The sequence below is a fragment of the Arachis hypogaea genome, chromosome 20 (assembly GCF_003086295.3).
Source record: "Arachis hypogaea cultivar Tifrunner chromosome 20, arahy.Tifrunner.gnm2.J5K5, whole genome shotgun sequence".
Taxonomy (NCBI): domain Eukaryota; kingdom Viridiplantae; phylum Streptophyta; class Magnoliopsida; order Fabales; family Fabaceae; genus Arachis; species Arachis hypogaea.
The window spans coordinates 132,703,209-132,717,321 of NC_092055.1; the positions used below are offsets into that span (position 1 = coordinate 132,703,209).

The following is a 14,113-nucleotide window of genomic DNA, read 5'->3' on the forward strand; positions in this document are numbered from 1 at the left end:
TTGGGTATCAAGCTTTTCTGAACGCATGGGATTTCTTTACTTCATACTCCCTTACAGACTTGTGGAGTACTCATCGGGATATGGTGAAAAATCATCTAAATAAGCTTAAGTTATTTGAATTTAGTGGTAGTTGGCTTGAGAATCTTTCTGCTAAATTGGAGCCTCCACCTAGGGTACCTGATCTTGCTAGAGAAGAACTATTATCTAGAGAGTATAATGTACTCTCTTCTGGTGTTTTTACTCTTTAAGAAAAAGGTTAACAAGCTTACATCTGAACTGAATACCATGAAGGCTAGGTTAGCCAGTGTTAGCCTGGAGCGAGAATAATTGACCAAGCATAAGGAGGCTGCTTCTTCTGTGATTTCTTATAGTGATATTTTGTGACTGTGATAATTTTTCAACACTTTATTTTGTAAAACATGTAAGGCTTTGACAAAGTATATTTTTGCTTTGCTGCCTCTACGACTTTCATTATACACCTCTTTTTGGGTGTTATGATTCTCCCCTTTTTTTTTAATACTATGCATACTCCTCCAAGAGTTTTATTTTTCTATACATGCTTGTGTGATCATTTTATTTTGGATACACACTTTTTTTTACAGGGAGATGGCATGATTCTAAGAAGAGCAGGATTATCTACTGCTATTTGTTTTTTTTTTCTTCCTCTTTTTTTAGGCCAAAAAATGAAGGTACCTAGAACTTTCTTGCCCTATTTATGCTCTCTTTTTTTTCTAAGGAGCTTGGACGGTGGGACACTTCACTTTTTAGAAATATTTTGTATTACAAATTTCTTAAGATGCATTATTTACAACTTTTGAGTATATAATTGCTAATGAAATTCTTCCATGCATTGCAGGATGCTTGCAGAATAATATAACATAAACATTGACTTTTGATAAAGAAGCCTCCTAAAACTGAAATTATGCATAGTACTTCTTGACATACTTGAAATTGATGGGGCCAGTGGTTGTTCCATGGTCTGGGTCCAGCAGGATGCAGTGTCCGTTAGGGTGTACTTCAGAAACAATGTAAGGACCCTCCTATTTGGGAGCCCATTTTGGCAAAGACATCTTCTTTATTACTGCGTCTACTTATGTTAGTACTAGATCTCCCTTTAGGAACACCCTAAGCCGAACATGCTTATCATAAGCTAATGCTAGTCTTCGGTGGTATTCTTCCATCTTGCTTCCCATAATTTCTCTTTTTTCTTCCAATTCTTGTAACTTAGCTTCACGATCCCTTGCTTCATCTAACAACATTCTGGCGGTGGGTACTTCAATCTCTGTTGGCAGTATAGCTTCAATGCCATAAACCAACGAGAAGGGTATTACTTTGGTTGTTTCATATCTAGTTGTTCTGTAAGCCCAAAGAGCAAGTGTAAGTATTCACTCCAATCTTTATGGGCATTGGTCACCATCTTTGTGAGTATTTTCAAAAGGCTCTTGTTAGTAACCTCTACCTGGCCATTGCCCTATGGGTAGTAGGAGAAAGAGTTGTGATGTTTGATTTGGTACTCTTCAAGAACACTCCACACTCTTTGGTTAACAAAAGGAGTTCCATTATCAGACACTAGAACACTTGGCAGCCCAAACCTGCATATTATGTTTTCTTTGATAAATCTTACTACTGCTTCAGCATTTGCTTCCCTGACAATCACAACCTCTACCCACTTGGTGAAACTTTTTGTTGCAACTAGAGTTTATTTCTTTTCCATTGATGGGGGTTGATTGGTCCCACGAAATCTATAGCCCATGAATGGAATGAGTATGGTGTTTTGAGGCTGTTCTTCTGCACGCTTGGAGCATGTATCAAGTTTGCATGCTTTTGAAATTACAAACACCTCCTGGCTTAATTAATTGTATCTTCTTTCATTTTTGGCCAGTAATAGCCAATCCTAATTAGTTCATACCACAAGTCCCTTCCTCCTTGGTGTCTTCCACATACCCCTTGATGGACTTCTTCTAAGACTATGTCTTTTTCTTCATTTCGAACACATTTTAGCACCTCTCCGGTAAAACTCTTATTGAACAACTCTCCTTTCTTCAAAAAGTAGCATTCTGATTTCTTCTTCAATCTTTCAGCTTCTATTTTTTCTAAAGGCAAAACTCCAGCATCGAGGTACTCTACGATAGATTGTTGCCAATTGTGAACATTACATATCTGCATACTTTCTTTTTTTTCTTGACAAGATTGGAAGAGGCTTGTAATTCATCACTATGAGACTTCATTTTTGGCCAAAAAATACCCCACCTCTGGAGCCTTTGGTACAATGCAGGGCATTCTTTTTTGCAAGTGGCTCCATGTAGTTGTTCTGCTTTTTCTTTCCCTTCCTCTTCTTCTACACATTTCATGGGGAGTCCATCGTTGCTTTTTTTTTTAGAATTTGCCCATTGAGGAGGCAAAATCCTCTTGTTTCTTTGGTGATATTGAGTGTTCTGAGCTATTCATGTAGAGGCTTTCGCCAATCATTGGTTTTTTCTTTCATGGACATCCTTTCTTCTCTGGCAGAACTTTTAGCTGTCCGGTGTTTCAAAGTATGTTGTCCATTTTGAATAGTGACTCTACTCTCCAATGTTGCTAGAGCATCCGCATGCTTGTTTTCTATTCGGGGTACATGCTCAAATAAAATCTTGTCAAATACTTTCATCATGCGCCAAACTTGTTCTCTGCATAAGGCCAGACTTCTTTCCTTGGTGTCATACCCTCCTTTGACATGGAGTTTCTTGATACCAATTTCTTGAGCCATCTTTAGACCGAGCATTAGAGCTTCATACTCTGCCTCATTGTTGGTGCAAGAAAAATCCAATCGAAACATGAAAGATAGATTTCTTCCATGGGAGTTTGTAAGGATGACTTGTGCCCCTCTTTGTGGATTCGAGGGTGTTCCATCCAACATGAGGGTCCATTTTTCCTCTTCATTTCAAGTATGAACAATCTCTATTGTTCCTGAAATTTGATCCGACAACTCTTCAATCGTTGCTTTTTTAGGACAGATTGACAAGAGGTCAGCCAAAGCTTGGCTCTCAATGGTGGTAGGTGTTACCAATTTCACATCATATTCGCTTAATAGGAGTGACCAACGAATCATTCTCCCATTCAACATTGGCTTTTCGATTAAAAATCTGAGGCCTTCATTTTTTGATATAACTTCTACTTGGTGTGTTTGAAAGTATTGTCGGTATCTTTGTGAGATATACACCAGAGCGAGTCAATGTTTCTCTGGTGAGGAGTATCTTTGTTCTGACCCTTTCATGGCTCTACTAACATAGGCAATGAATTTCTCTTTGTCTTTGCCTTCTTGTGCAATTAACCCATTAACTGCTTCTTCTTCTACCGCTAAGTATACCTTCAATGGTGCACCAGGTTGAGGGGAAGTCATGGTGTGAATGGATGTGAGAACATCCTTGATCTTTTCCATTATAGCTTGGTGGTGTTGTTCCCACTTAAGGGTATTCTTCTCTTTCAACAAAGGTCTTAGGGGTCCTAAGAGCTCCCCTAATGCTGGTATGAACCTTTGAATGTACTCTAACTTGCTTATGAACTTCTGGAGTCCCTTGATGTCTTTAGGGGGTTCCATGTCTTAGACAGATTTAATCTTATCTTCATCAGCTGAAATACCTCCTTTGTGGACTCTGAAACCCAAGAACTTTTCAAATGACACCCCAAAGGCACATTTTATGGGGTTCATCTTGAGTCTATACTTTCTGTATCTAGTGAACACAGCTCTGAGGTGTTCTGTGTGTTGCTTCTTGGATGTTGACTTGACAACCAAATCATTTACATAGTCTTCCACAAAGTCATGCATTATGTCATGGAATATAGTAGTTATGGCTCTTTGGTAGGTTGTTCCAACATTCTTTAGGCTAAAAGGCATAACAGTATAATAAAAGTTGCCTATAGATGTTCGAAATACTATCTTTTCTTCATTTCTTAGAGCCATTCTAATTTGGTTGTACCCACTAAATCTATCCATGAAGGAGAACCTTTCAAATTCGGCTATAGCATCTACTATTCTATTGACATCTGGCAGAGGAAAATCATCCTTAAGGCAACACTGGATTTGTCCATTTTCTTTTTCATTGGTACTATGTTGGCTAACCAAGAGGGGTGTTGTATTGGTTTGATGAATTTGGCTGCGAGTAACTTTTCAATTTCTTTCTTTACTTGAGCCTTTATTTCATTGGAGAATTTTCTAGGAGCTTGCTTGACAGGGGTCGCTCCCTTCCTCACAGCTAGATTGTGGGTTACTAAGTTTGGGTCCAACCCTAGCATTTCATCATAGTTCCAAGTGAACACATCTCTGAACTCTGTTAATAGTGCTATTAAATCCTTTTTCTCTATCTCCCCTAGAGCTTTGCATACGAACAAAGGTCTCGAGTGTTCTTCAGTCCCTAAATTAATCTCTTCCAATTCTTTCTCCTTCTGCTTTGCTTCATCTTAGAGTTTGAGAGGGGCATTTCCTATATTGCTTTGAAGATATTCTTTCTCCTGTACACTTAGGATGTCAAGGCTAAGGGAGTTTTGGTAATTTTCTTCCGCTGGCCCGAGTTCTTGTAGGATACACTACCTATACCCTCCACCTGGGAGAATTTTCTTACGAAGCCATAGGTCTTCGATTGTTATTGCTTGCTTTTTGGTATTTTCTTTCGATGCTTCCTCCATTAGGGCATTCTTTTGTGCTCCTTTTTGCCTGGGTGTTCTGATAGGGCATTCTCGCATAGGCCTTATTTTGTTGACCCCTGGTAACACAAGCTCTTCATAAAAATTCACATCCACTAAATGTGCTTTGCCTGTATCAAAGGGTGTTATAGTGGATGAGATGCTAATATCCTTCTCTCTCTCTAGCTAGACTTTATGCATTGATGCCAACTCGAAGGAACGCACCGATGTAAATGAATCCATGGATGTCCCAGTAGGATGTGGTAGCAAGAGTTTCTATCCACCACATGAAACTTATTGTTAGTCTTTATGGAGCCAACTTCTAAGACAGCATTAACACACCCTCTAGATTTCACACCCAATCTATTAAAAGTATTGAGCTCAACTTGAGTAGGCCTTATCTGATCAGTAGAACCTCCCATCTCTAGAAATATATGAGTGGGTATGATATTTATCCCTGATCCAGCATCCACCAAGGCCCTTCTGAACTTCATGCCTTCTACCACTGCTTCCATGTACAGTGGTTTATTATGGTAGAACTCCCCATTGAACGAGTTGGGGTCCCGAAACACCAGGGCGTTTGCATGGGCCTTTGCTAATCTTGTGAGTGGAGCGTTGACACCACCAAAATTTTTTTCATGCTTTTGAATGACTCCTATTAGAGCTCTAGCCGCCTCTTTCTGAATGTGAGTTTCTAAGCCAAGTTAGTTGAACATGATTCTACACCCTCGAAATTTCAAAAGACCCCTTGTCAATGTGTCTTCATCCAAGGACTCCTCCATAGTGACCATCTGTTCTGCTTTATCTACGATCTCTGTCAGCATTACATCTCCTTCAACACCTATCATTCCAACATCATGTTGAGAAAAAGGAGTGCTTTTCACACCTTCTTGGTTTTGTTCTCCATTTAGGAGTATCGTCCCTTCCTTCACTTGCATGTGGAACATCGTCCTCACCACATAACAATCAGTCAATCCATCGCTCTTATTTCAGTGCACCATGCAATACTTTGGGTTTCTCAAGTCTTCAGGTGTTGGGGGCTAGTGTGATTCTCTTAAAGCCATAAACTAACCGGCAAGTGCACTGGATCGTACCAAGTAATATCTCAGGTGAGTGAGGGTCGATCCCACGAGAATTGATGGATCAAGCAATAATGATTGAGTGATTCACTTAGTCAGACAAGCAGAAAATAGTGTTTTGAGTTCAAACGTATTAAACAGTAATTCAGAGAATTCAAGAAAGCAAGCAAAGGTTTGGTGTGAAAAACGTACGATAGAACAGTTAAGGTTTCAGAGATATTTATTTTTCCAAATTAATGGTTCTTACCATATACTTTAATTATACAAGATTCAATTCATGGCAAACTGTAATTGACTAAACCCTAATTCCTTAGTAATTTAGTCTCCTCTAACCTAATCAACCACCAATTCTTTGGTCACTTAATGTAGGTTAAAAGGTTAAGTCCAATTATAGTTTCTTAGCCACAAAAACGCTAATTACCCAAATATAAGTATGTTACGTATCCCATTAAGTCCAGAAAATTAGTGATTTAGGAGGAATTTACTTTCAAGCTGTTATTCAGGTGAGTTAACTTTTTCAAGAATTAACAAGAATTCATGTAGAACAAGAGTTATCTTCCAATATACTCAAATTCATAAGATGAAGAACGAAAGTATTCCTTGAATTTAAACCAATACAATAATTAAAATAGAATGACAATAATATTAATTCATAGAATAAACAGAGCTCCTAACCTTAACAACAGAGATTTAGTTGCTCATGGTGTGAAAACCCTAGCAGAGAAAGGTGTGTAATTATGAAAAGTGCGAAAAAGAGGGAGAAGAAACCCTAGGTCAAGATATCTTCTCCTTTTATATCTAATCCCAATTAATGTAAAATATATTTTTCTAAAACTTAAAATATCTTTTCTTAATTTAAAAATTAAATTCTAAACCTAATTAAATCAAACGGAATAAAAAAGATCACGCAGAGGTCTTCTAGAGCAGGAGTCTGGCGCCAAACTTGGGAATTCCAAGTTTGGTGCCACTATGACCGCATCCATCTTTAAGCATTAGGGTGATCTTGGCACCAAACTTGAGCTGGATCAAGTTTGGCGCCACCACGGCCGCATCAAATAAGAGCTTTATGAGTTCCTAGCACCAAACTTGGGTTTGATGAAGTTTGGCGTCACCTTGGTGGCGTTTGGTGCCGTAATACCAGAAGAAAAGTATAAATTATTATATATCATTAGAAAGCTTTGAAATTTGGCTTTCCAATGCCGCTAAAACCGCGTCAATTAAACCTCTGTAGCTCAAGTTATGTTCGTTGGAGTGTGAGGATATAAGGGTTGACAGCATCATCCACTTTCTTCCTTTTCTTCTACACAAACTCTGTCAAACTCGTCCGAATGCTACCTGTAATAAGTCAAATTGTAAAACAACTCAAAGTAGCATTCATGGTGGCTTAAAACACATAAATCTTGATTTAATTCAATAATTTCACATGCAAATTCACTAAAAAAAAAAAGATAAGAATGATGCTCACGCATCAGTGGCTCTCTATCTGTTCTGGGATTTAATGTTCCATCCTCAAACCAGCCATTTACGACAACCATGGGCTGAGCTCCAGAGAAGGGTAGAGGGGGTGAATGACTGTTTCTGTTAGAATCCCTAGAATAAGAATGCCTTCTGCCTCTGCCATCAGCAGCATACACCTCTAGAGGAGAAACTTCTTTGGATCTCCTCCCATTGCGCTTCATTGCCTCGGTTATGTCAGATGCTCTTTTTAAGAGTTCAAAGAAGGTGTTTATGTTACTCATGGAAAGATAAATTTGGAATCCATCTTTCAAATTTCTAATACACCTGTACACCAATTGTGGCTCTGAGAGGGTGTCCATGCAAAGTAAAGCTTGATCTGTGTATCTCTTGATAAATGCTACCAATCCTTCTCCTTATCTCTGTTTCACCCTTTTGATGCGTGAGCATCTTTCCTATCTTTTCCTAGTGAACTTGCATCTAAATTGTTGAGTTTAATAAAGAATTAATTATCTTTTAGCCAATATGGATGCTACTTTGAATCTTGTGTAATTCTGTTTATTTTAGGTAGCATTCAGCTGGATTTGATGGAGTTTCTGCAGAAGAAGAGATGAAGGCGAATGATGCTATCAACCCTGACCTCTCTGCACTCAAACCTGAATAACTCGAGCTACAGAGGTCCAATGGACGTGATTCCAATGGCATTGGAAAGTTAACTTCCATAGCTTTCCAACGAAATATAATAGTTCATACTTCTTCTCCGAACTCGCTGCCAAGGCTGCGTCTAACTTGAGATTTCTCAAGTTAGGCGCAAGACACAACAACAATACGCGAGATTGGTCCTGCCCACTTCAAGTTAGGCGCACTAAAGCCCAAGTTAGGTGCAGTTTCACTCAACTAAATTCTAATTCATGCTGCCAAGCCCAAGTTAGGTGTGGATTCTAGTGAAGCCAAGTGATCCCCATCCATCAATTGAAGATTTGCTGATTGTTATAATTAATTCTAATTTAAATTCAAATTTTAAAAATAGGAAAAGATATTATTTTATTTTTAAAGATAGATTTTAAATTAATTAGGATTAGATATAAATAGGGGGATACCACCTCAACATTATTCCAGACTTCCAATTCTATACAAATTTACATTCCGTAATCCTAGTTTTCTACTCTGAACCATGAGCAATTAATCCTCCATTGTTAAGGTTAGGAGCTCTGTCTATTTGTATGGATTGATTTTATTGCTTTTTCTATTTTAATTCATGTATGGATTTACAATTTAAGAATTATTTTCGCTCTTCATCTTATGAATTTGGGTGGAACGGAAGTATGACCCTCTTTCTATTTGAGTTCTTGTATAACTTGGAAAATCTCTTTACTTGAACTACAGCTTGAAAACATATTCTCCTAAATTTTAATTATCTGGATTTAACGGGATACGTGACATATAATCTTTTATTTTTGGGTAATTAGAGTTTTTGTGGCATATAAACTGGAATTTGATCATATAGCTTCTAATTGGAATTAATTGACCAAAGGAATTGGTAGTTAATGAATTTTATATGAGACTAGAAAGGTCTAAGGAATTAGGGTCTAGTCACATATAGTTTGCCATAAATTAAATCCTACATAATTAAAATAGTTAGTAAGAAAAGTAAATCCGGAAAAATAGATAACTCTGAAACCTTAACTGCCTTCTCAATATTTTATTCCCAACTTATTTATCTGCCTATCTTTAATATTCTAAATTTACTATTAATGCTTTTAAACTTCCAAACACTATTTTCTGTTTGTCTAACTAAGCCTATCAAACACTATTGTTGCTTAATCCATCAGTCCTCGTGGGATCGATCCTTACTCACGTAAGATATTACTTGGTACGATCCAGTACACTTGTCGATTAGTTTGTGGTTAGAAAAACCGCACCAAATTTTTGGCGCCGTTGCCGGGAATTGATTGTGATTAACAACTACTCGTTGTTTGATTTCTTAGATTAGATAATTTTTTTTAATTAATTTAATTTTATTATTATTAATTTTTATTTTTCATTTTTGTTTATTATCATTCCCGTAAATTTTTTTTTCTTTTCTTCGTTCTTTCGTCCCCCCCCCCCATTTTCCTGTTTCGTTTTATTTCCTTTTTTTTTGTTTTTATATTTTTTTTACTTTAGTCCGTTTTTTATTTTTTTTTCATTTTTATTTTATTTTATTTTATTTTTATTTTCTTTTATTTTTATTTTCTTTTATTTTTATTTTTGTTTCCTTCTATTTTTTTTCTATATTCTATTAGTTTTATTTTATTTTTGTCTTTAATTTTTTTTTTAAAAAAATATTTTTAATTAAATAGCACTAATATTTTTCTTTAAGTTTTGAAATTAAGTTTGGTGTTCTCTAGTTAGTTTTATTTTAATTTTTTCTTATTTTAATTTTTAGAATTCTGTTCTTTCTTTGCTTTTCTGTTTACCACATGGTGCGTTTAATTCTGTTTGGTGTGTTGTGCTAAGGAAAAATAATGAAGAGAGATCACATGGGTTACTACTCCCACCCAAGTAGTAATTCATATGATTGTGGATGGACGAACTACTCGAATTTTGGTTTGCAAAGTCAAAATCAAAGAAACTTCAATTCTCCATGTTCCAACTATCAAGAACCACCATCTCCATATTCATACCAAGAACCACCACCTCTCTATCCATATCAAGAACCATAATCCTTCTACCCATATCAAGAGCCACTGTCTCCCTATTCATACCAAGAATCATCCTCTTTTTACTCTTATCAAGAATCATCATCTTCTTATTACCCATATCAAGAGCCACCACCTTCTTATTCATCTCAAATATCATCAGATCTTGAGCTTCTCATGAAATAATTCATACATGATATAAAGACAAGTGTTAAAAATATAGAGAAACATGTGCAGTCGATTATCAAGTCACAGGAAGAGGAGCAAGAAAATTCCTTCCCAAGAGATATAATACAAGATCCTATAGAAGAAAGTGAGGAAATCAATCAAAGGAGTTCATACTCCAGTGAATTAGAGAACTTTCCATCCTCACACATGGAAGAAGAAGAAGAAGATGCAAAAACAAAAAAAGAAGATACACCAACAAAGAAGGAAGATGCACAAACAAAGGAGGTTGTAAAGGATGAAAACAATTATGAGAATCTACACCCCAATGAAGCAGAGAGTGGCATAGGGGGTGAGTTTATTAAACCACCAATTCAAGAAGTTCTTGATGAAGGGTATACTTTAACCATCACACAACACCCACATTTTGAAGTCAAATAAGTGAAGGCAATTAAGGAAAGTACTGAAAAGGGGATTATGACCAAGAAACAGAAGAAAATATCCATAAAGAAGAAAAGGTTAGCAAAAAGCAATCCAACCTCTACCCCAACAAGCAAGGTGAATCAAGCTAATCACAATAAAGGAAAGCTTGTTATGAGGACTTTATATCAGGGGGCACTAATCTTCACCTCTCCCCCCTTGGAGACATTTCTTTTAACCAACTGGAAGAAGAGGAAAAACTTCAATAATCAAGTGTCAAGCTAGTTACATTAAAGAAGCAAAAGTCGGGAGGCAACCCGGTAATTTCGTATCCTTAGTACTTTTCGTAGTAGTAGTTTTCTTACTTGTTTGATTTTTATTGAGTTTTTACTGTTTCTCTGATCATGCAACTATTTTTATTGGGTTTTAATTTTCTTTCTCTCTCTCCCAATCCTAATTCTCTCTTGTTCTTTTATCCTTTTATTCTTCTTTCATCTTACTATTTATTTTTTTTTTCAGTTCTTCTTTGCTTGAGGACAAGCAAACCTTTAAGTTTGGTGTTGACGCTTTGCTTATGGATTTTCTGTTTATTTTTATGGCACCAAAAGGGAGGCGAATCATCTTCACGAAGGAGCACAACCTGAAGAATAAAACGACCGCTAGGATAACTAAGGTGGTTGAGTTCCTTTCATTTTTTATTCCTCCCTTCTTTTTCTATATTATGTTCCGATTTTCTGCTATTTTTGCTTTGTTTGTTGCATGATCCTTTATTAGTTAGAATCCTAGGTCTAGTTTAGTTTTCTCTTAATTGCTTTAAAAGATATCTCACGTATTACTCACTGAGCTTGAATTCAAATAAAAAATACAGAAGTGATGTATTGCATGAGAAATTGAATTAATTTTAAGAGTAGTCTTATTTACTTAGATGTGGTGGCAATACTTTTTGTTTTCTGAATGAATGCTTGAACAGTGCATATTTTTTATAGTGAAGTTTATGAATGTTAAAATTGTTGGCTCTTGAAAGAATGAGAAAAAAAGAGAAATGTTATTGATAATCTGAAAAATCATAAAATTGATTCTTGAAGCAAGAAAAAGCAGTGAAAAACACGAAGCTTGCGAAAAAAATATATAAAAATAATATATAAAATAAAGAAAAGAAAGAAAAAAAAAAGAAAAAAAGCAAGCAGAAAAAGCCAATAACCATTTAAACTAAAAGGCAAAGGGTAAAAAGGATTCAAGGCTTTGAGCATTAATGGATAGGAGGGCCCAAAGGAATAAAATCCTAGCCTAAGCGGCTAAATCAAGCTGTCCTTAACCATGTGCTTGTGGCGTGAAGGTGTCAAGTGAAAAGTTTGAGACTGAGCGGTTAAAGTTGTGGTCCAAAGCAAAACGAGTGTGCTTAAGAACTCTGGGCACCTCTAACTGGGGACTCTAGCAAAGCTGAGTCACAATCTGAAAATGTTCACCCAGTTATGTGTCTGTGGCATTTATGTATCCGGTGGTAATACTGGAAAATAAAATGCTTAGGGTCACAGCCAAGACTCATAAAGTAGCTGTGTTCAAGAATCAACATACTGAACTAGGAGAATCAATAACACTATCTGAATTCTGAGTTCCTATGGATGCCAATCATTCTGAACTTCAAAGGATAAAGTGAGATGTCAAAACTATTCAGGATTGCAGTTGTAAACCCCACTATAAGAAGAGACATGAGCTTAATCGAACTCTCACTCTCATTAAAATTCTCATCCTAAGCTTATATATATTAGTTCTGGTTGCTTGAGGACAAGCAACAGTTCAAGTTTGGTGTTGTGATGCGTGAGCATCTTTCCTATATTTTCCTAGTGAATTTGCATATAAATTGTTGAGTTTAATAAAGAATTAATTATCTTTTAGCTAATATGGATGCTACTTTGAATTTTGTGCAATTCTGTTTATTTTAGGTAGCATTCAGCTGGATTTGATGGAGTTTCTATAGAAGAAGAGATGAAGGCGAATGATGCTGTCAACCCTGACCTCTCTGCACTCAAACCTGAATAACTCGAGCTACAGAGGTCCAATGGACGTTATTTCAGTGCGTTGGAAGTTTAACTTACACAGCTTTCCAACGATATATAATAGTTCATACTTCTTCTCCAAACTCGCTGCCAACGCTGCGCCTAACTTGAGATTTCTCAAGTTAGGCGCAAGACACAACAACAATACGCGAGATTGGTCCTGCCCACTTCAAGTTAGGCGTACTAAAGCCCAAGTTAGGCGCAGCATCACTCAACTAAATTCTAATTCATGCTGCCGAGCCCAAGTTAGGCGTGGATCCTAGTGAAGCCAAGTGATCCCCATCCATCAATTGAAGATTTGCTGATTGCTATAATTAATTCTAATTTAAATTCAAATTTTAAAAATAGAAAAAGATATTATTTTAGTTTTAAAGATAGATTTTAAATTAATTAGGATTAGATATAAATAGGGGAATACCACCTCAATATTATTCGATTTCAGACTTCCAATTCTATACAAATTTACATTCCGTAATCCTAGTTTTCTACTCTGAACCATGAGCAATTAATCCTCAATTGTTAATGTTAGGAGCTCTGTCTATTTGTATGGATTGATTTTATTGCTTTTTCTATTTTAATTCATGTATGAATTTACAATTTAAGAATTGTTTTCGCTCTTCATCTTATGAATTTGGGTGGAACAGAAGTATGACCCTCTTTCTATTTGAGTTCTTGTATAACTTGAAAAAGCTCTTTACTTGAACAACAGCTTGAAAACATATTCTCCTAAATTTTAATTATCTGGATTTAACGGGATACGTGATATATAATCTTTTATTTTTGGATAATTAGAGTTTTTGTGGCATATAAACTGGAATTTGATCATGTAGCTTCTAATTGGAATTAATTGACCAAAGGAATTGGCAATTAATGAATTTTAGATGAGACTAGAAATGTCTAAGGAATTAGGGTCTAGTCACATATAGTTTGCCATAAATTAAATCCTACATAATTAAAATAGTTAGTAAGAAAAGTAAATCCGAAAAAATAGATAACTCTGAAACCTTAACTGTCTTCTCAATATTTTATTCCCAACTTATTTATCTGCCTATCTTTAATATTCTAAATTTACTGTTAATGCTTTTAAACTTCCAAACACTATTTTCTGTTTGTCTAACTAAGCCTATCAAACACTATTGTTGCTTAATCCATCAATCCTCGTGGGATCGACCCTTACTCACGTAAGGTATTACTTGGTACGACCCAGTGCACTTGCCGGTTAGTCTGTGGTTAGAAAAACCGCACCAAGTTTTTGATAACCTTTTCTAGGTCCATGATGTGTATAGAGGGTTCTTCTTCTAGGAACTTGTTGCAAAACTCCGTTACTAATTTCTCCCAGGTATTGATGCTATTGGTTTTTAACTTGGCATACCACGTGAACACCTTTCCTGTCAATGATTTTGAGAACTCCTTGATCTTGAGCTCCTGATGGTTCCTGAACACCCCGAGGTCATCCAAGAATGACAGGATGTGTTCCTTGGCACTTCCAGTACCATCAAACTTGTGAAAGGTAGGCTGTTAGTATCCCCTTAGGGTACGATTTTGCCAAAACATGATGCCCAAATGGTGGACTTATCTCCCAAGTGGGTTCACTTGC

The 14,113-nt window shown here is 36.3% G+C and overlaps 2 protein-coding genes across 2 annotated transcripts; both read right to left on the reverse strand.

Moving 5' to 3' along the window:
- Positions 1 to 1,091: 1,091 nt before the first annotated feature.
- Positions 1,092 to 1,560, reverse strand: LOC112786404 (uncharacterized). Its single transcript, XM_025829783.1, has 2 exons — positions 1,460 to 1,560; positions 1,092 to 1,356 (listed from the first exon to the last, which is right to left on the reverse strand). Exons 1-2 carry the CDS (start codon positions 1,558 to 1,560, stop codon positions 1,092 to 1,094), a joined length of 366 nt encoding a protein of 121 aa, XP_025685568.1.
- An 880-nt stretch (positions 1,561 to 2,440) lies between these two features.
- Positions 2,441 to 2,896, reverse strand: LOC140183245 (uncharacterized). The gene has a single exon (XM_072231269.1). The coding sequence runs from the start codon at positions 2,894 to 2,896 to the stop codon at positions 2,441 to 2,443; it is 456 nt and encodes a 151-aa protein (XP_072087370.1).
- Between the last annotated feature and the right edge of the window lie 11,217 nt (positions 2,897 to 14,113).